Genomic DNA, 24,569 nt, shown 5'->3' on the forward strand with positions numbered 1-24,569 from the left:
CCTCCTGTAAGGCTCATATCAATACTAACAAACTGTGCACATAAAACTGGATGATAAAAGCAAAGATAAAAAAGGAAATCAATGTCAGCTAACAGTGATCTCATCAAAAATTGGATTAATACATGAACCTGTCATTACCAGAGCGTGCTATGCCACTGTCTCTGTCCTCATTCAGCTCTCTTCCAGGCATGTCCATTGGGTTGCTGTGAACTGCGAATCAAGACAAAACTGTGACTTATAAAATACAGTGCTGTTCAGGTTGATGTTCTTCCTTTTATGTAGCAAACTAAATCATGCTCATCTCATTGCATTCCTTTATTTTTTTCAACAGCATGGCACAAACCCAACACCAAGAGCTATTACTCAGTTGAACAAGCTTTGAGATCTCTCTGAAGATTTGACATATAATATGAAATAATCTATGGTGTAATACCTAAAGAAGCAAGGGATGACTAAAATAAGTATTTTAGAAGCATATTCAATGATATATGAATATATTCACAATATACTGCTAAATGAAAAAAAGGCAATCTACTGACCAGTAAGAATGATGGTTGCTGGGGCTAAGTGACTGGTATATGATGGTTGTCTGCTATTCTGCCTATAAAAATGTATGTTTAAAAATTCTCCATAATAAAAATTTTAAGAAAGCTGAACAGTATAACCCCAATTTTGTTTTAAAACAAACAAAAAAACTAAGAAGGTGATTTCCTGTTGACAAGATGACTAATATATTTTTTTGCCTATTTTTCATATTTTCCAAATTTTCTATAATATATATACATTGTTTGTATCTTACATTTGTAAGAAAAATAAATATTAATTAAAACAAGAAGTTGGATACAACTTCCTGGATACAGAAGCATGAACATACTCTATAATCATCTATTTAATGATGTAAACAAACATAGTCATATATGCCTTTTACAGAATATAATGGTGCTTGTTCATCTAAATTTTAGCTCCAAGAGAAATCATTCTTATGGAATAGTGTAGATCTGAAATTTTACAATAATAGTAAGATAGGATATTTTCTGCGATTGATGAACCATGATACAGAAGCTACTCAGCCATGGAAACAAGATAGTGTCACATTAGAAATTCCACTGGTATTATAAGAAATAATGTTCATACTATATTTTGGTTTAGGATTCTAAAGTTAAAATCATTATTATATAACAAAATAAGAAATGACAAACTGAAATTTCATGAAAATGTCAATTCCACTGATAACTTAGTTTCTGGAAACTTTAAGAACATATTCAGTAGAAAGATATTAAGTTCTTAAACTTCCTAAGCAATATTTTCTCAACTACACCTTCCCCACCTGCATTTCTCTACTCTCTTGTTTCCACAGCTTAACTATGAATTCTAGACGCTGGGGCACACCAACTAGTCTACCCACACAGCACATGGCAAACCTGCAAAGAAAGAGGCGCTCCTGATCAGGCGGAGCGGACCCTGTTCAGAGAATGCCCGCCTGGGGCTGCAGAACTGTGAAAGACCTACATGGCAGAAATGTAAAATACATATGAAAGAGGGCTGTTAGAGAAGCCACAATGCATCAGGAATAAAAGGTGAGCTAAGGAAGTACAAAAGCAGACCAACAGATATGGATGGAAACCTTTAACCAAGTAAGAATAATTCAAGCTGGCTTCCTATTTTTGAAACAGGATGGTTTCCCTCTGGTCATGGATTATGTCAACATAACAATTCACTAATAAGTCCACATATAATAATAAAAATAAAACATAAATAATAAAAATAAGCTTCCACTATACAAGGTAAAATGTTCAATCCTTTCTCATCTAAAACAATGTTTTTAAAGATTCAAAAAAGCACAGTAATGTTATCTATATAATTTGACATTTGCCAAATAAATTTATCTTTTAAAAAGTCAGTTTTAAGATTACAATATTGTGCAACTACAGTTAAGAAGAAAACCACCTAAGCACTTGGCTGAAAAAACAGAACACAAAATAAAACAAAGAGCAAATAAAGAAAAGGGGTCTACTGACAAATAAGTATGAAATTGGTTTTTCTAAACTAGTGGTAAATTATAAAGTAACAGAAGAAACCCAAGTTCCTAGAGCAGGGGTCAGCCACTATGGAAGCAGGAAAGCCAATGCAGCCTGTCAGGACCAGACTCCCAGCTGCCCAAGATAAGTCAGCTGCCACACACTTGACCAAGAGAAGATGAGTCTGAAGACCCAGAGAGGGTAACATTCCAGCCTGGAAGCAAGCAGCTGAGTTACTTGTTAGTTATGCTTCATCAAGATGGCCTAAATAGCCATCTAGGAGATTTATCTAGGATAGAACTGGGGACTTTTCTGTTTTAAAAAGTGACAAATGTATTTTTCAAATTGCTAATAGGTATTTTTCTATAACAAGAGTTTCTATAATTATAGTGCATGTGCAGCAAACCTTCCATTTTCATTGTTCAGTTCTTTCTTCATTTTTTCCTAGTTACCTCAAAACTTACCTGCTCTCTTTAATCTCCTTCCCTACCACCTCTTCTTAGTCTCAGCATATGACTTTGTCTCGTACAGTATGCATCTGTATATGTGTGTACACATGAAGAATCACCATATGGGAACTCTCCTTCTCCTACCATGCTATCTCCAAACTTAATCTCCAAACTTAATCTCCAAACTTAATCAACTTTCATCCTGCCTCCTTCCTGCCTGAGCAGTAATAACAGGTAACATTATTCAAGTCCCCTTTATGTGCAGGGACTATCTGTGAAAAATCCTGAGAGGTACCTCCCTCCCTCCCTTCCAAAGCTAATTCTTCTAAGTCAGCTAGGCCCTTCCACTTTACCAGTATCACCTCTATCTCCAACCTCATCCTCCTTATAACCTCCTTTTCCATCAACATTTAAATACAGTCAGAACTCTTCTACCTTCTCCCCATGTATCTAATCCTATAGTTCAGTAGTTCTTAAAATGTGGTCCAAGGACCCCCTAAGGGGACCCTGCAACCCTTTCAAGGGGTTCTTGAGGACATTCCTTTTTCTAGCTACATATCTATGTGAAACTATATTTTCTTAACACACTTCAACCAAAACAACATATTACAAAAGACTGAATGAAGAAGAAGATATGAGAATCCAGCTGTTTCTATTAAGCCAGACAATAAAAAGTTTTGCAAAAATGTAAAACAATGCCACTCTAAGTTTTCTTGTCTTGGAAAGTATAGTTATTTCAAAACATATGTTATTTATATTAACATAAAAAGGGTTATTAGTGTTATTTTTAATGAGTTACTAAGTAAATATTTTTAAAATTTTCTGAATTTTAATTTCTAATACAGTATATATCAATAAATGTAACCTACACACACAAAAGCTCTCTGTGGTCCTCAATAATTTCTATGTGTGTAAAAGGGTCCTGAAACCAAGAAGTCTGAGGATGTCTGCTTACATCTTAGAAAAGAAGACTAACCTCTGAGTCTTTCCTCAACTTTGGCTTCTATTCTCCCCACTGAAACTACTCACATAGGCCACCACCAAAAGCCTTCCTGTTACTTAATGCACTCCATACTATCTTACACTACCTTACATCATATTTGATGCTGACTACATTACACTTTGAACTTTTTTCCCTCAGTTCTCTTGATAACACACACTAAGTTTTTTTTTTCATAGTCTCCTTTATGTGATTCTCTTCCCCTACTCCATCTTTAAAGCCAGCATACCCAGGGTTCTATCCTCAACAATATTTCCTTCTCATTCATTCTTATGCTTTCAATTATCATTTATATGATAATAATTCTCAAATCCATGGTAGAAGCAGCTAACAACCTAAAAAAGGATTGTGTTCTCCCTTTCTTAACATCAAGTAGTCTGTGGGAAGCAGCTGGCCAGCTAGGGACCATATTTCTCAAACCTCCTTATATACAGGTGAAGTTGTATGATTAGTTACCACCAATGGAATGTGAGCAAAAGTGATGTATATCACTGTCAGGTTGAGGTGGTTTTGAAGGGAATGTGCCTTCTCCATACTCAATCTCTTTCCACTGGCTTTGTGTAGGTGAGCACAACCTTGGAGCCCATATTGTAAAGAAGGTAGAACTCCAAGAAGGAAGGAGACTGGACCTCTAAAACACTGCTTTGAGGAAAATTTTGAGAAAAAACCTCTATTGTTTTAAAATTATTATACGTTCATTCTCTTACAGCAGCTACCACCAGAATACATCTCTCTCTCTAACTAACTACAATGGATATCTTCGCTTGGATATCCTACCAATACTTCCAATTCGACATGCCTAAACCTAAAATCATCAACTCCCAATTTCTCATTTTCCTCCCAGTGAATGGAACCAATATCCATGCAATTACACAACCCGATAGCTCAGTGCCATCCCTGACTCCCCCTCTCCCCTCACCTCTTCTACCTAATTACCAAGTCCTGTCTACTCTATTTCTCCCAACAAAGTTCTCAACAACTCTTTATCCTTAAGGACACATTTTTACTCTACGTCCCCATTATCTGTCACTTGGACTATCATAAGCAGCCTTCTAATATGGGTGCTTTCTCAATCCCACTGGCTCATCTGAATCTATTCCTACAGCAATTAGAATATTCTTTTGCAGATACAAATCTGATCTGATCATGTTTCTATATTGTGAAAACTCTTCTGTTGTTGCCTTGAGAATGCACCACAAAACTCTCCAGCTATAAGAACTGCAATTGGCCAAGCACCCCAGCTGCTGTGTTCTTAAATTCACTGCCATGTTTGTGCAGGGCCACATATCCCACAGGCTGTGCCTAGCCAATGACTGAACACAGCAGCTATAGTAAGGCAGGCCCATGTTGGCAAGACATGGGTCACTTCTGACAATCAACTCTGACTCAAAGACTCATCCACAGCCTTATCAAACCTTCCTTGGACTATATGGCAGGCTGGAAGATGTCCACTCAAGCTTTTATTCTTCTCTTTCACTCAAGGTCAAACTTGCACCACAATCTGAGGGCTCTCTGAACCCTTCCCAGCTCCCTCTTCATTTCTCTCACCTAGTAATAATAAAATCCTTGTATGTTTAAACCTGTCTTGGCACCTGTTAAAAACCAGGAGGAAGACCCAAAGTAACACACCCTCACTGGTACCCAACTGCTTACCCAAAGCATAAGTCCAAATTCCTCAGTGTAACCCACAATGCCCTTCATGATCTGGCTCTTGCTCACTTCTTTATTTCCTTTCACTTCCTTTACTTATATCCACACTGTGCTCCACCCACATTGATTTGTTCACATTCTTTCCACACTCAATGATCTCTTGCACTTAGGTCTGTGCACATGCTACTGCTTTTTCCTAGAACATTTCTCTTCCCAACTGTCAGGCTAATTCTTCAAGTTTAGGCTCACTTCTTTAAGAAAGCCTTTTGTGATACTCCAAGACTGAACTGGGTGTTCCTCCTCATTTCTATCACATCATGCTCTTAGTCTTGTCCAAAAATTAACTAATTAATACTGTAATTGTATACTGTATTGTATTGCTTGTCTGACTTTCACTAACTAAAAATCTGTTGAGGCAGGAACTGTGTCTGGTTCACCACTGTATTCTCAGGGCCTAGCAGAGTGCCTGGCATGTAATAAGTGCTTGATAAGTACTTGTTGATTACTTGGAAATTTAAAGAAAATAAGAAATGGTGCTCAAATATCCTTGATTCACAATTAAGAATGTGCAAGAAAAAGCCGTTCATAACAAAGTCTGTGCTTTGTTAAATGCATTAATTTCCTATTCCATGTTAAAACAGAGAAGTTGAGTATATCTAGCAACTATAGTGTACTTTATACATGATAATGGATTTGTATTATTAAAATAAACAGCTTTTAATAAGCCCCTTTAGCTCTGAAAAGTGTCAAATTATAAAGAAAAAAAGACTTATTTCTGTCACATTTTTACTTTATTAAAATGAACTAATCAAGTTAAGAAAAAGTAGAACTTCTATTTTTCTATAAAATGCACGCTTTCTAAAACACATGTCTGACACTGCAACTAGCCCATAGTAGGTACTTAATAAATAGCTGCTATCTGAATGAACATGAATTATAAAAAATAATAGGATGCTATACTGTTAAAGGTGGGAGAAAAAACTGTTTTCTACTAGTACGTATAACTGATATTTATAAAAATTAATTACAAATAAAAATTTCCACTAAACAGGGAATGAGTGAAACATTCATCCTATTCTTTTTTTTTTTAACATCTTTATTGGAGTATAATTGCTTTACAATGGTGTGTTAGTTTCTGCTTTATAACAAAGTGAATCAGCTATACATATACATATATCCCCATATCGCCTCCCTCTTGCGTCTCCCTCCCACCCTCCCTATCCCACCCCTCTAGGTGTTCACAAAGCACCGAGCTGATCTCCCTGTGCTATGTGGCTGCTTCCCACTAGCTATCTATTTTACATTTGGTGATGTATATATGTCCATGCCACTCTCTCACTTCATCCCAGTTTACCCATCCCCCTCCCCGCATCCTCAAGTCCATTCTCTACGTCTGCGTCTTTATTCCTGTCCTGCCCCTAGGTTCTTCAGAACCAAATTCCTTTTTTTTTTTTAAGATTCCATATATATGTGTTAGCATACGTTCATCCTATTCTAACTGCTATCCACTCTCTAATACACTACAGTTCGTTATGCACTGGAAATATGGTCAGCAGTAATTTATTTGATCTTTCTGAGAAAAAACAGAGGACCAGAAATTTTAGAAATAGTTTGTCACTTTAAAATGTTGAACTTAAATAACAAACAATAAACTAAACAAATTACTAAATACGCTGCTATTTTAATAAATCTCTTAAGAAACATCAAATTTGAAAATCTGCTCATCTGAATTACAGGTCAAAAAAACAAGCACCATTTTAAAATTACTCTATGGTTAGGGAAAAGAAAAGGGAGAAAGTATAATACCTGTCTCCCTCAGCTGAAATATTCAAGAGAGCTAGTAAGGGCTTTTTACATCAACAAAAGTACTTTTCAAAGATGCATCGAAATTAAAACCAAAAAACAAATTAGGTATTTCTTCTCTTTTTTCAGGTACAAAATAAACATTATGTTCAAATATATGAAAACTACATTTTTCAAATAATACAAATATTACACATACTTGCAATTTAAATCCCTTTTCCACTTCTAGTATTCGAAATTCTTTGTTCTTCTAACATTATTAAGAACATTATTATCTACACTATTAAGAACATTCTTAAAACGTATAAAACCGTTTTACCTATATTTCCAAGTAGTCCATTAATAACTGTGTTATTATCAGCCTTTAATGTACTGTTGTCCTGATTGATGAATTCAAGACTGTCTTGCAGCCTAAGTGGGAGGAGAAAAAATAAATTCCAAATTCGTTTTATGCTCTTAATGGCAATTCTTTGTATACCTCAAATTTTAAGTGTAAAACATTATTTTTTTTTTAAGTTTTAAGTTTCCCTATTAGTACTATAAACCAACTAATCATTTAAATCAGGGGTTGGCAAACTACACCCTGAGGGTTAAATTAAGTCTGCTGCCTGTTTCTCTAAATAAAGTTTTACTGGAATACAGCCACACCCAAGTGTCTGTCAACAGATGAATGGATAAAAAAAGACTGTCATGTATATATATAGACAGTGGATATTATTCAGCCATGAAAAGAAAAAAAGAGGAAGTCCTGCCATTTGCAACAACTTTGGTCCTTCAGGGCATTATTCTAAGTGAAATAAGTCAGACCGAGAAAGGCAAATGCTGTACGATATCACTTATATGTGGAATCTAAAAAAGCCAATTCCCTGGCGGTCCAGTGGTTAGGACTCTGTGCTTCCACTGCAGGGAATCCCTGATTGGCAAACTAAGATCCTGCAAGCCGCGAAGCACAGCCAAAAAATAAATAAATTTAAAAAAATTTTTAATTTAATTAAAAAAAAATTAAAAAGCCAAACTCAGAGATGCAGAGAGCAGAGTGATGGTTACCAGGGACTGGGAGTAGCGGAAATGGGGATAAAATGGTCAAAGGGTACAAACTTCTAGTTATAAGATTAACAAGTTCTGGGTGTCTAATATACAGCAAGCTAATTATAGCTAATAATACTGCACTATATCTTGAAAGTTGCTAACAGAGTAAATCTTAAATATTCTCACCACAAAAAAGAAATGGTAATTATGTGACAGGATGGTAGCAGCTAAGGCTATGGTGGTAATCACTTTGCAATATATAAATGTATCAAATCAACACGCCATATACTTCAAACTTACATAATGGTGTATGTCAATCATATCTCAACAAAGCTGGGGGAAAAAATCTGGCCTCCATAAACTTTCAAACTTAAGGGATGGAATAAAATCTGAATTTATGCTGCAATCCTGAAAGCAGCTTATTAGTTTTCATCCTTTGCAAATCTTAAAGAATTCATTTCTCCCTTCATCCATAACTACTTACGTATTGAGACTTCCACAGATGCTGCTGCCAGTCCGTGCAGTAAAAACTTTGCTGAGCATAAGCTGTGGAGGGGAACTAGGAAGAAAAAGAGAGGGATAGAGAGAGATCGAAACTGAAACACAAGGACCTTTCCAATTTATTACAAATAAAAATGTTTAAGTCACAGAGATGTCACTGCATAGTTACAACAGCCACGATGTAGCATTAAACCCATAAAAGATCATAAACTTAGTATCTGACATGCTCAATCTGAGGGAAGACTATATGAAATTCTCCCATCTTTAAAAAACTAAACATTCTAAAATGGATTCATTAAGAAAAATGAGAAAATCCCTCACCGGATCTGATGAATCTTTAAGGTGGAGCCTTTGTAGCTCATTGCTACTGAGCCAAACATCATCTCTCCAAGCATATTGGCATCAGAAGAGCATCGAGAACCCTAAACAGTAAGCATAACATTAATAAAATTGCAGAATTTAAAACCTATTTCAAAAACTGATTTTTATTAAAAATTCCTTTGCTGTATTCTACATAATGTTTTTTTAAATGATTTTACGTTGTATACACTGTTCTGCAGCTTGATTTTCTTCATTTCACAATGTCTTATAGATCTAAGCATACTGTTATACATAGATTCCTTTTAAGAGCTGCATAGTATTCTCCTATATGAAAATATCAGTTTATCAAGCCTGTTCCCCTTACTGACAGGCATTTAAGTTACTTCCTGTTTTTTGCTATTACAAATAACACTCAAATAAACATTCTTAGCCACATCTTATGCATATGCAATGCTTCTCCAGGACAGATAACAAGAAGTAGAATTCACTGAACATGCTGAACAGATTTTACCACTCCTATTGTGCAAAAAGAAGCATTCGCAAAAGGGGTAACTTGGACATATTTTGCATTTTTTTAAAAAAGACTTAAGCATTAGAATGTCTTGTTTGTAAAGAATTCTGATTTTAAAAGTTATTCTTTTCCATTATTCTTTAATTGTCCTCATAGGAGTCAAAAAAATCGAAAAGTTGACTCATCCATTTGGTTACTATTTATATACTGCGGCAAATATAACTAGTTAACCACCAAATATCTTATTCCTTATTTTTTGAAGTCTAATTTGTTTCAAGGAAGCAATGTGCCCAAATGAAAAAAACTGCATTTCAGAGCCTCCCTTGCAGATAGGGGATTTCGAGTTGGTCTCTATATTCAAAGAGTTAAACCAGTGGTTGGAGTGGTAGCTTTCAGAACTATCCATTTACATGCATTCAACACAGTCCTGGTCAATGGAATATAAATGGAAATCACTGAAGATGAAGACACCATAAGAGGATGACAAGGCAACAAGTATGTACACAGTAACTCTGGCTAAGTAGAAAGATAAGGAAGCCTTGGTCTCTGAGGCCATCTTGAAGCCCATACATTATCGTGCCTAGATGGCCTCTCTCCAGACTTGTCATGTGAAGAAACCAATCCCTAATTTGTTTAAGCCACTGTTTCATAGGATATCCCAATGCAATTCCTAACCAATACAATTAACATAATAAAACAACTGATGAGAAAGATGACCAAAAAACTATCTAAGATAGTAAATGAGGATTACGCAAATTTCACTATGCCATTCTACCGTGGGAAATCAAGAATTAGGAGTTTTTAAAAATACTTAAAAGATTCTTCTGAAGATAACAATAAAGTGATGAGGACCCCCATTTTACAAGTGAAAGCCAGGGAATACATCTACATACTATTTTTCTTTTTATAATGTGATTCTCTTTTACTCCTTTGCTTGTTTACTATCTGCCTTTGGTTTAAAAAAATCTATATATTTATATTTTGTCACCTTCCTTAAAAAGAACATCTTCAAGTAGCAATCCATTTCATTATACATACTATGTTCATATTAGTTTTTTAATACATTGACATATTGTTTTTTCTTTCTCAGTGCTATAGTCTTAATTTTGTTTTAATAAAGGCACAAAGTTATTTTTTAAGAAAAAATCACTTCTGATATACCTAGGTTACTACAAGAAGCAACTCATTTATTCTTGGGATTTGGTTAAGACAAAATTTTTATTTCCAGAAGTCTAGGTATTACGAACATTTTAGAAACAGAGTAGAATAATTTTCTAAATGATAAAGTAGTTTATTTTTCTTTTAAGATCAACAATACCAATCTTACTTGGCAACCTAAATTGCTTCTGGATAATGACAGAAATGAGAACCTTCTCTTACAAGCTCATTTTTGTTACAATGCATCTAAGTCCATTCTTATTTTGACTAAAAATAATATTTCTTATATTAAACAAGCTACACAAATTTAAATATCAAGTCATTTAAACATTTTAATATTATAATTAGAAAAGAATTCTCAGAAGGCAAAATACAGTAAAAATAAATTGGTGTATAAATTTTATGAAACCACATACTTTGCTATTAAAGGTTCTCTCTGCCTGTTCTAATAAATACCAAATAGTTATCATGAATGTCATTGACATGTTATATATTTTAATGTGACATAATCTATAATGAAGAATATAATTAAGAAAATGCTATTATCTTTAATGCTTTTTTAAAAAGGCTCTTATTTAAAAGTTCAATTCTTTGTAAGTACTCATTGCTGAAAGCAATAATCTGTAATACCCCGTAAATCAAAAATAATGTTCTAGTTACCTGAAATAACACTTTATCAAGTGTAGTGAACTATATACTGTAATAATTCAATGTCTTCTTGCTAAAAAAGCAGATTTCCAAGACCATAATGAACCTACTACCAGAATATCTAGACATATAACCTGGGAACCTGTACTTAAAAAAAACTCTAGGGATTTTTGATGCAAAATGAGAATTATAATCACTCACTGCTTCAGGGTTTCTACAGTCTGGATCCATTTGCTAATACTATTTAACTGCATAATGTTAGGAAGAAAGGCAAGTTTGTACAGTTGATCAAATTGGAAAACTTGTAAATTGGCATAAGTATAATGATCCTACATAGCACAGCACTATTAGGAACTTGTTAGGGTAACATGCTTAAGATGGAAGAGGAATAGAGAAGGGCAGGCAGAACTATGTAGATATTAGGACTACGTACTATGTAGGTAGTCCTAACATCTGGACTTTTATAACTTCGAAGCTCTTCCACATATACTGTCATGTTGATATGGTATAAGGGTTAGTTTCTATCCAAACACAATTACATAATTATAAATAATTTAAAGGTCCAGGATTCTATTTTGGTACTGCTAAATGTAAAATACCTGTGATTCATTCATGCAAGCTTGAATGACACAAATAAATTCACATTAGATGGCATTTGCTTATTTGAAACCAAGTACTGATCCTATGTAAAATATAACAATGTAACAAGTTTATAGAGAAGTTCCTATATAGTCAAATGATTGGTTAATTCCGTATTTTAGAAGAACAGCCACATTAATTTTGAAAAATGAAAATGTACATTTCTGATAACATATACTTCAGCCATATTTTAATTTCATACTACAGCTGACCTGTATTATATTTATCTTCATATTTCAATAATTAAAAAGTATATAAAATAAGAAATTATTCTGGTAGCCTAAAAAATATGAAATGGAAATAAAAAGGAGAAAATGCCCCTGCTACCTGTGTCCAAAGCTCCCTATGCTTCCCCTATTCTAAGATTTATCAAAGTTCATAAACTTACCTATTTAATTATCTGTCTCCCCAGCTATACTGTAAGCTCCAGGAGGGTAAGCACTAGTCCCTGTTACATCCTCAGTCCCTAGGATGGTATACAACACACTGTAGGTACTCAAAAATACTTGTGAATGAATAAAAGACATCAGTGATCTTACCTGGTACTTAGGACACTGGTCTTTTACATCAGAAGATGAAGTCATGGAACTATCTAAAGAGGAAGAACTGTCTCCTCCAGGTTTCAGTTGGCAGCATTTCCCAAAGACTTTAACTTGAGCATCACTACAGAGCTTCTGAAATGGAGACATTATTCCCATTCATATTTTAACAGATTTTCCACCATATATAAATTATAGCATAAAAACCTTTGGAAAAACCAAGGATGAAATAATTCAAAATAACATAACCTTAATATAATGACTATCTGCATTTTACTTTATTTTCTCCAGTACTGTTTTCTATTCTTTGTCTCATAACTATAATAATATTTGTGGCATTTTTTAACTGTACTTTTCTCACCAAAATTATTAAATCATGGGAATTTTCCTATATTACAATGGTCTACACAATGTTCATTGTTGGGACTTAATTATATACTGCAGCAGTTTTCAGATTATTTGATCTCAAAAACCTATTCATGCTCTTAAAAATTATTTAGGATCCCAAAGGCATTTTGTTTATGTGTGATATATGTATCAATATTTTCCCATATTAGAAATTAAAATTGAGGAATTTTAAAATATTTATAAATTGATTTAAATATAACAATATACCCATTACAAGCTAATGTAAGTAACATATTTTAATGGAAAAAAACGGGGGCTTCCCTGGTGGTGCAGTGGTTGAGAATCTGCCTGCCAATGCAGGAGACACGGGTTCGCGCCCTGGTCTGGGAAGATCCCACATGCCGCGGAGCAACTAGGCCCGTGAGCCACAACTACTGAGCCTGCATGTCTGGAGCCTGTGCTCCGCAACAAGAGAGGCCACGATAGTGAGAGGCCCGCGCACCGCGATGAAGAGTGGCCCCCGCTTGCCAGAACTAGAGAAAGCCCTCGCACAGATACGAAGACCCAACACCGCCAAAAATAAATAAATAAATAAATAAATAAAATTAAAAAAAAAAAAAAAACGGGAGATGCAGGAATCGGAAGAGAAATGCAAATGAGACATATTTCAATGTATGTTCATATATATGTAAGCTTAATCTTTTGAAATGAGAATGCATCCATGTATTGGACAGTTACATTTTTAATAATAGCTGAGCTTAGGACCAGAAGGCTGTATTGTCTAGCACGGAAGAAGAATGCATTTCAATTTTTTGCTTTAGAAATAGAGACACAGACATAGAGAACAAATGTATGGATGTATGGATACCAAGGGGGAAAGGGGTGGGGTGGGAGGAATTGGGAGACTGGGATTGACACATATACACTATTGCACTATTGATACTATGTATAAAATAGACAGCTGATGGGAACATACTGTATAGCACAGGGAACTCTACTTAATGCACTGTGGTATCCTAAATGGGAGGGAAAACCAAAAGGGAGGGGATATATGTATATGCATGGCTGATTCATTTTGCTGTGCAGTAGAAGCTAACACAACATTGTAAAGCAACTATACGCCAATAAAAATTAATTAACAAAAAAATTTTTTTTTGCTTTATTCCTCTTGTTCTCATCTCTCTCCCAAACAGGTTCTAGAGCTTTCACTGCTCACAACTACCAAAGTTGCAATCCACCAAGTTCTCTGATACTCCTAAAAACATTGCAATGCTTTACCACAGTTACCAGTATGTTCATTCTTTAAAACCCAGCTGGCCTGACTTATCTACTATTGCAAACCACCATTTATCAGTCAACAAAAGTAACTGAGTACTATGTGTACCAAGCACTAGGGAAAAGAAGTGAATAAAACAGTTCTTTTCCTCATGGAACTAACAATCTAACAGGAGAAGGAGATATTTAACAAATAGACAAATTAGTATAATTACATACATTATTTCAAATATGTCTAATAAAAGTAATAATGATAGCAACAGTTAACTCACATAGCACCTAGTATCTGGTCAGGTATTCTTCTGTTTTACATATATATACTCTTTTATTCCTCACAACAACTCTATGAAGTAAGTACTATTATTATCCACATTTTACAGATGAAGAGATTAAGGAGCAATGATGTTTATGTGAACTGTCCAAGAAAGAACTTAACTTAGTCTAGGCAGATCAGAAATGGTATTTAAACTGGGACTACAAAAAAGCATAGGAGTTAAGTTCACTGTAAGAAGAAGAATGGGAGGGCTAGAAAGACATTCCAGGCTGAGGTAACTATATATGTCCAATCTCTGAAACAAGAAGCAATTTGCTAGAGGGAAGAAAGGGACAAACATATATCAATTCCAGGACTGAAGCATAATTTCTGCTCCTAGAAGGCCAATGTTTACTGTGCCATGTCCCCTCACTAGATCATCTTCCAACAAAGTTGTTGCTGCTTGGTTTCAAAACAGCCATAACTTAAGAATGGGAAAGAGAAAAGACACTGTACAGAGAGAGGGTGTGTGTGTGTGTGTGTGTGTGTGTGTGTGTGTGTGTGTGTGTGTGTGTGTGTGTGTGTGTGTTGTGTCTCACACCTTTTATGTACACTTCTATGCACAATGTCTTATAGATCTAAAATCTCTACAACAGGACAATCAAACTAAGTCAGAATTGAAATGCACATAACATGCCTTTCCCAATGTTCAATGTGCATCTGCATTATACATTAACCAGATCCCCTCAAGGTAGGAGGATGTAATCAACTTTGAGAAAAACAGTCTCTTTCTTCTAATGCCAGCATTGTAATTTTTAAAATTAATATTCCATTCCCATCCTGTACAGGGGGTCACACTGACTAAAGGCTCATTCTGTATGTGCATACCTGACTAAAAAAACTCTGATGAACTTTATCTATAATTTTAACTTGTCAATATGATACATGATTCTTTCTCTCAAAAACGTACGCCTCTCTAACTCCTGACCAGTGGAATAATTCTCAGAGCTTCTGAAAATCTGTCTCCCACGTTACATTCCTCAATTTGGCTCAAATAAAATTATCTTTATTTCTTCTTAGCTTAATTGTTAATTGAATTTTCATTGACACAAAGAAATCTAGATCCCACTCTTTAACTACGCTTTTCCCCACTCCACACATTGCCAATAAGTAAAATCATTTTTATTGGTTTACTATTATCCTTCCAGTATTTCTGTTTTCAAATATAAGCATATTCCTTTTCCTTTTCTCTTACAGAAAAAGCGATTCAGTTCTGCCATTGCTTTATTTTCCACTAATATCATAGAGAATCTTTCCATCTATCTTTAGAAATCTTCCTCATTCTTTTTTTTAAAAAAATACAGCTACACAGTATTCCAGTGTGTGAATATACTATAGCTTATTTAACCAGTCACCTGTTAATAACCCTGCCAGTAGAACTGCTGGATCAAAACATAAATACATATAATTTTGGTAGATGCTGCCAGACTACCCCTCCAAGGATGTCACTTCACTCACTCACTTTAACAGCAAAGTACTGTCATGCAACATTTGGGTTTTTGCCAATCTAAAAGGAAAGAACTAAAATCACAACATAGCTTTAATTTTCATTTCCTTATTATGAATGAGACGAAGAATCTTATTAAATGTGTAATGGCCATCTGTATGTGAACTCCCTGGTCTTATCCTTCACCTAATTTTCTACTGAATGGTTCTCCTGTCTTGATTTCTAGGAATTCTTTATATAGAAAGATTACCAGCTGGTTTTATATCCTATAAAAATGTTTTCCCAGGGTATCATTTATCTTCTAATTTTCTTCATGGTAGTTTTTTTCTTTTTTGTTTGTTTGCTTTTGCTTTGTTTTGCTCACCATCCAAGTTATTTCCGTTTCCTTTTTTATTTGGTTGTCAAATGTGTAAGTCTTTTAACTTTATGGCTTCTGCATTTTGAGCAATAGCTAAAAGGTGTTTTCCACTCCACATATACATAGGAACTCATGTTATCTTTTTGTAATGTCATAGTTTTATTTTTTTTACATTTAAATGTTTGATATACTTGAGATATGAATCTAAGTTTATCTTTCTTATAATTGGCTAATTATCTCAATACCATTTATTAATCTTTACCCTACTGATTTAAGATGATGCCTTTATCATATATTAAATTCCTGTATGTATTTAGATCTACTTCTGATCCTCTATTTCATTCCATTAGTCTATTTATCTATTTATGTTCCAATAATATATTCTTTTAATTATTGAGACTTTAGAGTATATTTTTCAAATCTGGTAGAACTTACTCAACCTCACTACTCTTTCTTTTTCAGTTTTCCAACCTATTATTGCTAATTTCTTTCCATTTGAACTTTAGAATCTGCTATCTAATTCCAGATACCACCACCCACCAAAAATAATAATAATAATAATAATAATAATAACAACAACAACAACAATAAGGTTGGCATTTTTATGGAGATAGCATTATTTTACAAAGCAACTTAGAGAGAATGGACAACTTTATGACACTGAGTATTACCCAAAAATATATCTTGCCTTTTCATTTGCTCAAGTAAGCTTTTATGTACCTCAGGAGATTTTTAAAGTTCTAAACATATAGATTTTGTTAAGTTTATGAAAAGGCATTTTTTTAATTGCTATTTTATTTATTTTTTTAAGGTGCTAAAAAATAAATTAATTTTATTGAGTTCCCAAATGCTTAAAGCACTTGTCCTTTTTTACTTAGAAGCCCCCATGCTCTTTTTTTTTTTTAACATCTTTATTGGAGTATAATTGCTTTACAATGGTGTGTTAGTTTCTGCTTTATAACATAGTGAATCAGCTATACATATACATATATCCCCATATCTCCTCCCTCTTGCATCTCCCTCCCAACCTCCCTATCCCACAGAATTGCTATTTTAAATGGAGCCTTAGCTTCCTTCATACTTCCAGTTGGAAGTTATTTGTATATACTGAGTTTACTGATTTCTGTAGATTAACTTTTATATAGATTCAATTACCTAACCAAATCCTATGTTCCAAATCTGATATCACAATTATGAGTCAACTACTGGCACTTGTACAATGCTTCTGAGTATATAAAACTCTAACACATTAAAATTTATATTCACCTTTCCAAAGTTATTTGAATCTGCTGACGTACAACTTTATTCTTGTATATAACCAATGAAGGCTGAAACATGTGAGTGATGATGTAACTTCACTGGGAACACACGCGCTGGATTATTGTTAATGGATTATTGTTAACACAGAAACAATGTCCAAGATAAAGATAGTATCATATGGTCAAATCACACTTGATCCATTTGGCTATATCAGTGTTCAAAGAAACCACATCTCAATAATTTTTACATTTCAACTAGATGATGAATAAGCTCTGAGGATCAAAAGTAAAAAAATAAAAATAAACTTTTACAAAAGAGAGAAGTTTCTTGATTAAAATCACTGAATGTTCAAGAGTCATTTTTCACAGAGTATAACAGAGTTGGAAAATAAATGTTCTGAGAAAGCTATACATTGATTAATATAATTTTATTTCAGCATTGTAAGACAATATTCAGGAAACTGCTAATGCCTAAACTATCTCATCATTATGTATGGACCCAAAATATTGTGTAGGAAGTTTAAAATGATCATTTACATCACACAGTCCCTCTTTGCCTATATAGAACTGACATGATTTGATGTTCCAAGGGTATAAGTACAGTAAAGTAGATGAAAAAAATCACTTAGTGATTCCAACAGCTCACAATTTGGGAAAAAACCATGTGTTCTGTAGTGTTCAAAAGGAACATATAAAATCTTCATTAAAGTATTTACAGGATTTTGATAATAAACTTCCTAACTTTCAATTAAAGCTGATCAAAATATGTCCTGAGTATTTCCCATGTGTGAGGCAGTGTGCCGTTTAGGAAACAAAGGTGAATAACAGACAAATTTTTTACTTGTTTTTGCAATTTAATAACAAATAAACACACAAATACAGCTCCGATATAGAAGTCTATGAAAGACTATAAACAAAGGACTATGAGAAATACAGCTATGATATAGAAGGTCTATGAAAGACTATAAACAAAGGACTATGAGAATTCTGATGTAGCAGAAAAGAGGAATCAGAAAGGATTCATAAAGTTGTGATACAATAAACCTTGAAAGAAGATAAATCTTCATCTAGGAAGATAGCACATAATATGACGATATATATAAAACAACTGAGACTGGGAATATTCAAGGCTGTTTGATTTCTAGTCACTGATGAGTCTAGAGGAAAGTTTGAAAAAGAAGAAGCAGGCTTACAGGAAAATTTCAGAAGACTGAGGAATGAGTGGATGGTATGAGCTTAGAGCTGGTAGACAGATTACTACTGAGAGACTAAGAGACACAGAGAAGAGACTAAGAGATACAAAGGAGAGATTGAGCTGAGACACTGAGGAGAGCTGGAGAGAGAGTGAGGCAGAGACTAAGAGACACCAACAAACACTGAGAAGGAAGACTGAGAAGGACAAAAAAGACAGAGACAGAAAAAGACAGAAGGGCATATAAATAAAGGAGAAAGTAAAAGGATAATTATTTTGTTGGTGTTGGGTAAAGAGACTTTGTGAAGATTTGCAGGCAAAGAAAAAAAGCTAACAGAGGGAAGAAGGAGATATCACATGGAGAGAAGACAAATGAGACTAATGAAGCATCATTTCAGAAAAGGTAGGCAGAAAGGGTTCAAGAAACAGCATGACACGAGACACAAGGCTGTTTAAGACAAAAGGGAAGAATGCTAAAGAAACACAATGAATAGCATCAAGAGAAATAGTAAAGGAGAAGTTATATGCTGCAATTCAATGGAACATCATCAAGCACACAAAAAAACTTCAATAAATATTTGCTAAAGAAATAATCAAGAGAGTATTGATTGTCAACCTGTCAGTCTTAGCCAAGTTCTGCTGAGCTATTAGCAGTCTAAATACAAAAAAAACATGCTTATCACATTTGCAGCTAGCCTTAGATTTCAACTGTCTGCTTGACCATCTACAATTCTATGACTCTTAGGCATCTCACCACTCAGCTATTCAAACCAAAACATTGAATTCACCAAAAGCTTCCTTCTCCCTCATCCCCCCACATCCAACCATCCTCTAAGTAACAAGGTGATTTTTTTCACTATTTTTTAAAAATTGACATATAAGTGACAACAGCATTATATTCATTTCAGATATATGACATAATGATGCAGTATTTGTAATATATATTATGAAATGATCTCCATAATGTCTACTTAACATCCATCACTATGCATAGTTACAAAAAAACTTTTTCCTTGTTATGAGATCTTTTAAGATCTACTCTTTTAGCAACTTTCAAATATACAATACAGTATTATTAATTATAGTGACCATATGTACATTACATTCCCATGACTTATTTATTTTATAACTGGCAACCTGTATGGAAACCTGTACTTTTTACCCCCTTCACCCATTTTCCCCACCCCCCACACCTGCCTCTGGCAACCACCTATCTGTTCTCTGTATCTACGAGTTCAGTTTTTTTTAGATTCCACGTATAAGTGAGATCATACAGTATTTGTCTTTCTGTGTCTGACTCATTTCACTTAGCATAATGCCCTCAAGGTCTATCCATGTTGTCAAAAACAGCAAGGTTTCCTTCTTTTTTATGGCTGAATTATATGTTGTTTTTTTTTTTATCCATTCATTCATCAATGGGCACTTAGGTTGCATCCATGTCTTGGCTATTATAAATAATGCTGCAGTGAACACTGGAGTTCATAGATCTTTTCAAGTTAGTGTTTTTATTTTCTCTGGATAAATACCCAGTAGTGGAGCTGCTGGATCATATCACAATTCTATTTTCAATTTTTTGAGGACTCTCCATACTGTTCTCCATTGTGGCTACATCAATTACATTCCCACAGATAGTGCACAAGGGTTCTCTTTTCTCCACACCCTTACCAACATTCCTCATTTCTTGTCTTTTTGGTAATAGCCATTCTAACAACTGTAAGGTGATACATGATTGCAGTTCTTATTTGCATTTCCCTGATGAGTAGTGATGCTGAGCACCTCTTCATGTACCTGTTGGCCAACTGTATGTCTTCTTTGGAAACTGTCCATTCAGATCTTCTGCCCACTTTTCAATTAGATTGTTTGTTTTTTGCTATTGAGTTGTATGAGTTCTTCATATATTTCAGATATTAACCCCTTACCCAATACATGATTTACAAATATTTTCTCAACTTGGTAGGTTGCCTTTTCATTTTGTTGATGGTTTCCCTTGCTGTGCAGAACTGTTTTAGTTTGATGTAGTCTCACTTGTTAATTTTTTATTTTGTTGCCTTTGCTTCTGGTCTCACATCCAAGAAAATCATTGCAAAGACCAGTGTCAAGTAGTTTACTGCCTATGTTTTATTCTAGGAGTTTTATGGTTTCAGGTCTTATGTTCAAGTCTTTAATCCACTTTGAGTTAGTTTTTGTGTATGGTGTTAAAGAGTGGTCTAGTTTCATTCTTTTGCATGTGGCTGTCCAGTTTTTCCAACATCATTTATTGAAGAGACTGTCCTATCCCATTGCATATTCCTTGGCTCCTCTGTTGTAAATTAACTGACCACGTATGTGTGAGTTTATTTCTGGACTCTCTACCCAAGTGATTTTTTGAAACATAAACCACATCCCTTCAATGGCTTCCCACTACATTTAGAATATAATCTACACTTCTAACCCAGAGACCTATGAGGCCCTGAATATTCTGGCTCCTGTTCCATCTCTCTCCAATTTCATCTCTAGCTACTTTACATACTACTTTACTACCCTTCCAGCCAAACTGGCCTTCTTTTAGATCCTTTAATTCATTAAGCTCCTAAGTCACCCTGTAGACTGCATTTGCTGGTCCTGCTTAAAGGAATACTCATCCCCTATTCCATGCCTTCAATTTCTTGAGATCTCAGGTTGAATGTCACTTCCTCAGTGAGACTTTCCTAATACCCCTACAACCATACTGATAAAAAATGGGTTCCTTCCTGTGGAATCTCATAAGAATTCTGTGTGTTTCTTTCACGGTACCCAATCACAATTTGGAACTATTTATTTATTTATTTGTTTGTTCAATGTTCACCTCCCTAAGAATGTCTAATCGCAGGCACCAAGAGGGTAGAGACTGCTAAATCTCCAAAAGCCTAGTGCTCTGTAGATACTTAGTCATTTGCACAACCAAACAATACTTTAAGAAAATTTTGTAATTTTTCTTGTCAGATTGAAAAAAGTGTCCAGAGAATGGCTAAGAAATCTAAGCAAAGCACAATCTCCAGAAAATTAAAAAATGTGTTACTAATCAAAGAACATCATAAAACCTGACAATCAAAATAACTCAAAAATTAGGCAAGTACTTATTATATGCCACCTAAGTAGATGATGAGGATGCTATTATAAGTAAGACAACAGACCACATCCAATGTATCAAATTTTTCTAAGAACACAAAATCTCAAGTACAAACTCCCAAGTCTCGAAAAATAGTTTGTCTATTAAAAAATAACTTTTTTTCTATTAAAAGTCAGTTCTAGTTGTTTACTGAAATGTTAGTGAAAATTGTCAGTTTAGGGAAGGAGAGAAAACACAATTCCAGGCTTGCATTTCCAGATTACAGATCCAGGCGATGGAGAGTCTTTACATCTGAAAGTTTAATAGAAGCAGCAGCAGCAAAACAACAGCAATCACTTGGGTTTTCTTGGATGACCAAGTGAATGGCCATTTGTTACTGCTAAACTAGTCATAAAATATTTCAAAATATGACGTTCAAAGTCAACAGAATAGATGTTCTTGCTACTGCTGTATAGTATGGGAAAACATGATGAACTAAGGGCTACAGATTTAACTTGCTTTGTACCTTCAGACAAATAATTTCACCTCTCTAGGTCACACTTTCCACAATCATAAGACGAGAGATTTGTACCAGATCCACTTTAACAATCCCTGTAGCTCTAGCCACATCTCATAATACAAGTATATAAGTAAATACATGTTAAACTAAAATTTTCTCTGGTACTAGACCAATGCAAATAAGGCAAATGTTTTTTCCTTTAAAAATTCTCAAAATCAGTGATTTAAATTTTAATAACATGGTAAAAATGTTTTGTACTGACAAATAAAAGTACCATAACTGAAATCTTACTCATTCCTTCTTGAATTAAAATATTTGACGTTAAATTTGAACCAAATCAATAATGATGCTCACCGATACTGATATGTCCTCATTTTTTCTCTTAACACTGGAGTCAAACAAGACATTTCTCCCTCGTCTTTCACAGTCTTGATATACAATTAGTCGAATTTGGCTTGGATCAAACTCTGGCAAAGGCCAACTTTAAAGAAAAATAAAGATTCATTAGAATTACTTTAATAAATAGTCCACATAAACTTCTAGAAATAAAACCTATATAATGAAACCCAAAGTTGTACTACTGCTCAAGATAACACAGAAGAACTTTATATAAAATACCACCATTTAGTTTCACCATTTAGTTTAGGGCTGAAAATTTACACAGCTATGACATTTTAGATTAAAAAGAAAGAATAAAATCTGTGCCAAGTATCACTCAGTGTATATGAAATATAGTCATCTCACATGAATCTAAAAATAGCTAACAATAAAAATATGTAAGTACATTTAATATAATGAAAATACATATTAATTTCCTGGCATGGACTCAGATGGCATAAGGCTAACTCAGATTTTTAAATACTTTTGTTACTTTAATATCAAAATGAAAAAACAGAAACAGTTTTTAGTTTAAATAACAGTAGCTAATTCCTTATAAAACAAAAACAAGTAAAAAAGTGATGAACAACAAAATGGGGTAGAAATCCTCATATATAGTTGGTGTGAGTGAAAATGGTATAATCTCTTTAGAGAATAGTTTTTTAAATATGTACACTAATTAGACAAATTTAGTAAAAATGAAGCTGACCCAGCAATTCCATTCCAGAAAAGTATGCCACTATACAAGAATGTTCATAGCAGCACTGTTCATAATAGCTGAAAACTGGACACTATTCATATACCTACCAACCAAATGGGTAAATATTCATACTATGAAACACCACACAACGAACATAATGAATGAACTTCAGCTACAGGCAAAAACATAAATGGACTGTGAACAAAAGAAACTAGACAATGACACACAATGACACCCATAAACATAGTTACTGTATTTTGCCATTTATAGGAAGATTTAAATCACGTAAAGTTTTATCAAGGGATGAATATTTAGTTTTTAAAACTATAAGCAAAACAAAGGAAATGATGGCTTCAAAAGTTTGAAGAGTGGCTATATCTGGGAGTTAGGTGAGGGTGGTGAGGGTTATACCAGGAGGACTGGGGCACTGCTGATGTTCTATTTTTTGACTTGATAATGTTTACACAGATACAGTACCCAGAGGAAAAAAAAAGAAAGTCCACTGCATTTGTTTTGTGTACATTATATTTCACAATTAAAAAGACTAATGGAGTGAGTGAGATGAGGAGGAGAGGGAAAGAGAGAAAACAATGAATTGTATGATGGAGATACTAATCTGGTGAACTGAAGGCACTACAACATGTAGGACAGTTGCCAAGAAAGAAGAGAACTGTCGTTCCAGGAGCTGTCTGTTGTTAGGCTGAATGGTCAATTCCTCACAATTCATCAGTCACAGCTTTTGATTGCGTTCCTTCATTTCCTTAAGAGAACCTTAACCCTAACCCTATCGATGCATGTTAAAAAATCCATAACTGGCAACATGACACATCTTCATCCCGAATCTTGACAGCAAATACAATTTTAGTTTTCCTGTATTTAATCCTTAGCAAATGTCTATGAATTGATGAAAGACTTATCCTAGACATTCAAGCTAAACCAGAGATTCATCCTTAGACCACAATGATTTGCATCCCCCTGAACAGCTTTTACTAAACTGTGCTTTGATGTTATGCAAAGGAAACTATAAAAGGACAGACTGATACGGAATTAAAATCAGGAAGCTGGTCTCAAAGAAACCAAGAAAGAGGAGGACTTTAGACAGGAAGAAGAAATACCACAGTTGCTACTAAAAAGCATCCACTAGCTTTAGAAACAAAGAAGTCACTGGTGACCATGACAAGGACAGTTCTAAGGATAGAGTACAGGGGTCAAACTGCAGAGAATTGAGGACTAAATGAGAGTAAATAGTGAGTTTAAGACAAATGTCAAGGAAAGAGAAAAAGAAAAGGAATCATGAAGTAGAGTGACAGCTATTTTGTTATTAAAAAGGACACATCTGAACATGTTTACATATTCATGACAAAGAATGTGAAGTGGAAGGGAGATGGTGGCTGACAAAGTAAGGCGTCTAAGGAAGTGGATGAGGATAGGATACAGAGTACAGAT

General features: G+C 34.4%; 1 protein-coding gene across 2 annotated transcripts in view; it reads right to left on the bottom strand.

Annotated features, from left to right (window-relative positions):
• FNIP1 (folliculin interacting protein 1) overlaps positions 1-24,569 on the bottom strand; it is a 127,872-nt gene that overhangs the window by 55,126 nt on the left and 48,177 nt on the right. The window contains exons 2-8 of one of the 2 annotated variants that reach the window (XM_057541081.1): positions 22,400-22,526; positions 12,267-12,401; positions 8,772-8,872; positions 8,434-8,508; positions 7,240-7,331; positions 1,422-1,505; positions 139-210 (exon numbers count right to left, since the gene is read on the bottom strand). In XM_057541081.1, the coding sequence (XP_057397064.1) occupies positions 139-210; positions 1,422-1,505; positions 7,240-7,331; positions 8,434-8,508; positions 8,772-8,872; positions 12,267-12,401; positions 22,400-22,526 (686 nt within the window). The remainder of the gene's footprint in view (positions 1-138; positions 211-1,421; positions 1,506-7,239; positions 7,332-8,433; positions 8,509-8,771; positions 8,873-12,266; positions 12,402-22,399; positions 22,527-24,569) is intronic. The other variant, XM_057541082.1, reaches the window with a different exon arrangement.

Source organism: Balaenoptera acutorostrata, chromosome 2 (assembly GCF_949987535.1).
Source record: "Balaenoptera acutorostrata chromosome 2, mBalAcu1.1, whole genome shotgun sequence".
NCBI lineage: Eukaryota > Metazoa > Chordata > Mammalia > Artiodactyla > Balaenopteridae > Balaenoptera > Balaenoptera acutorostrata.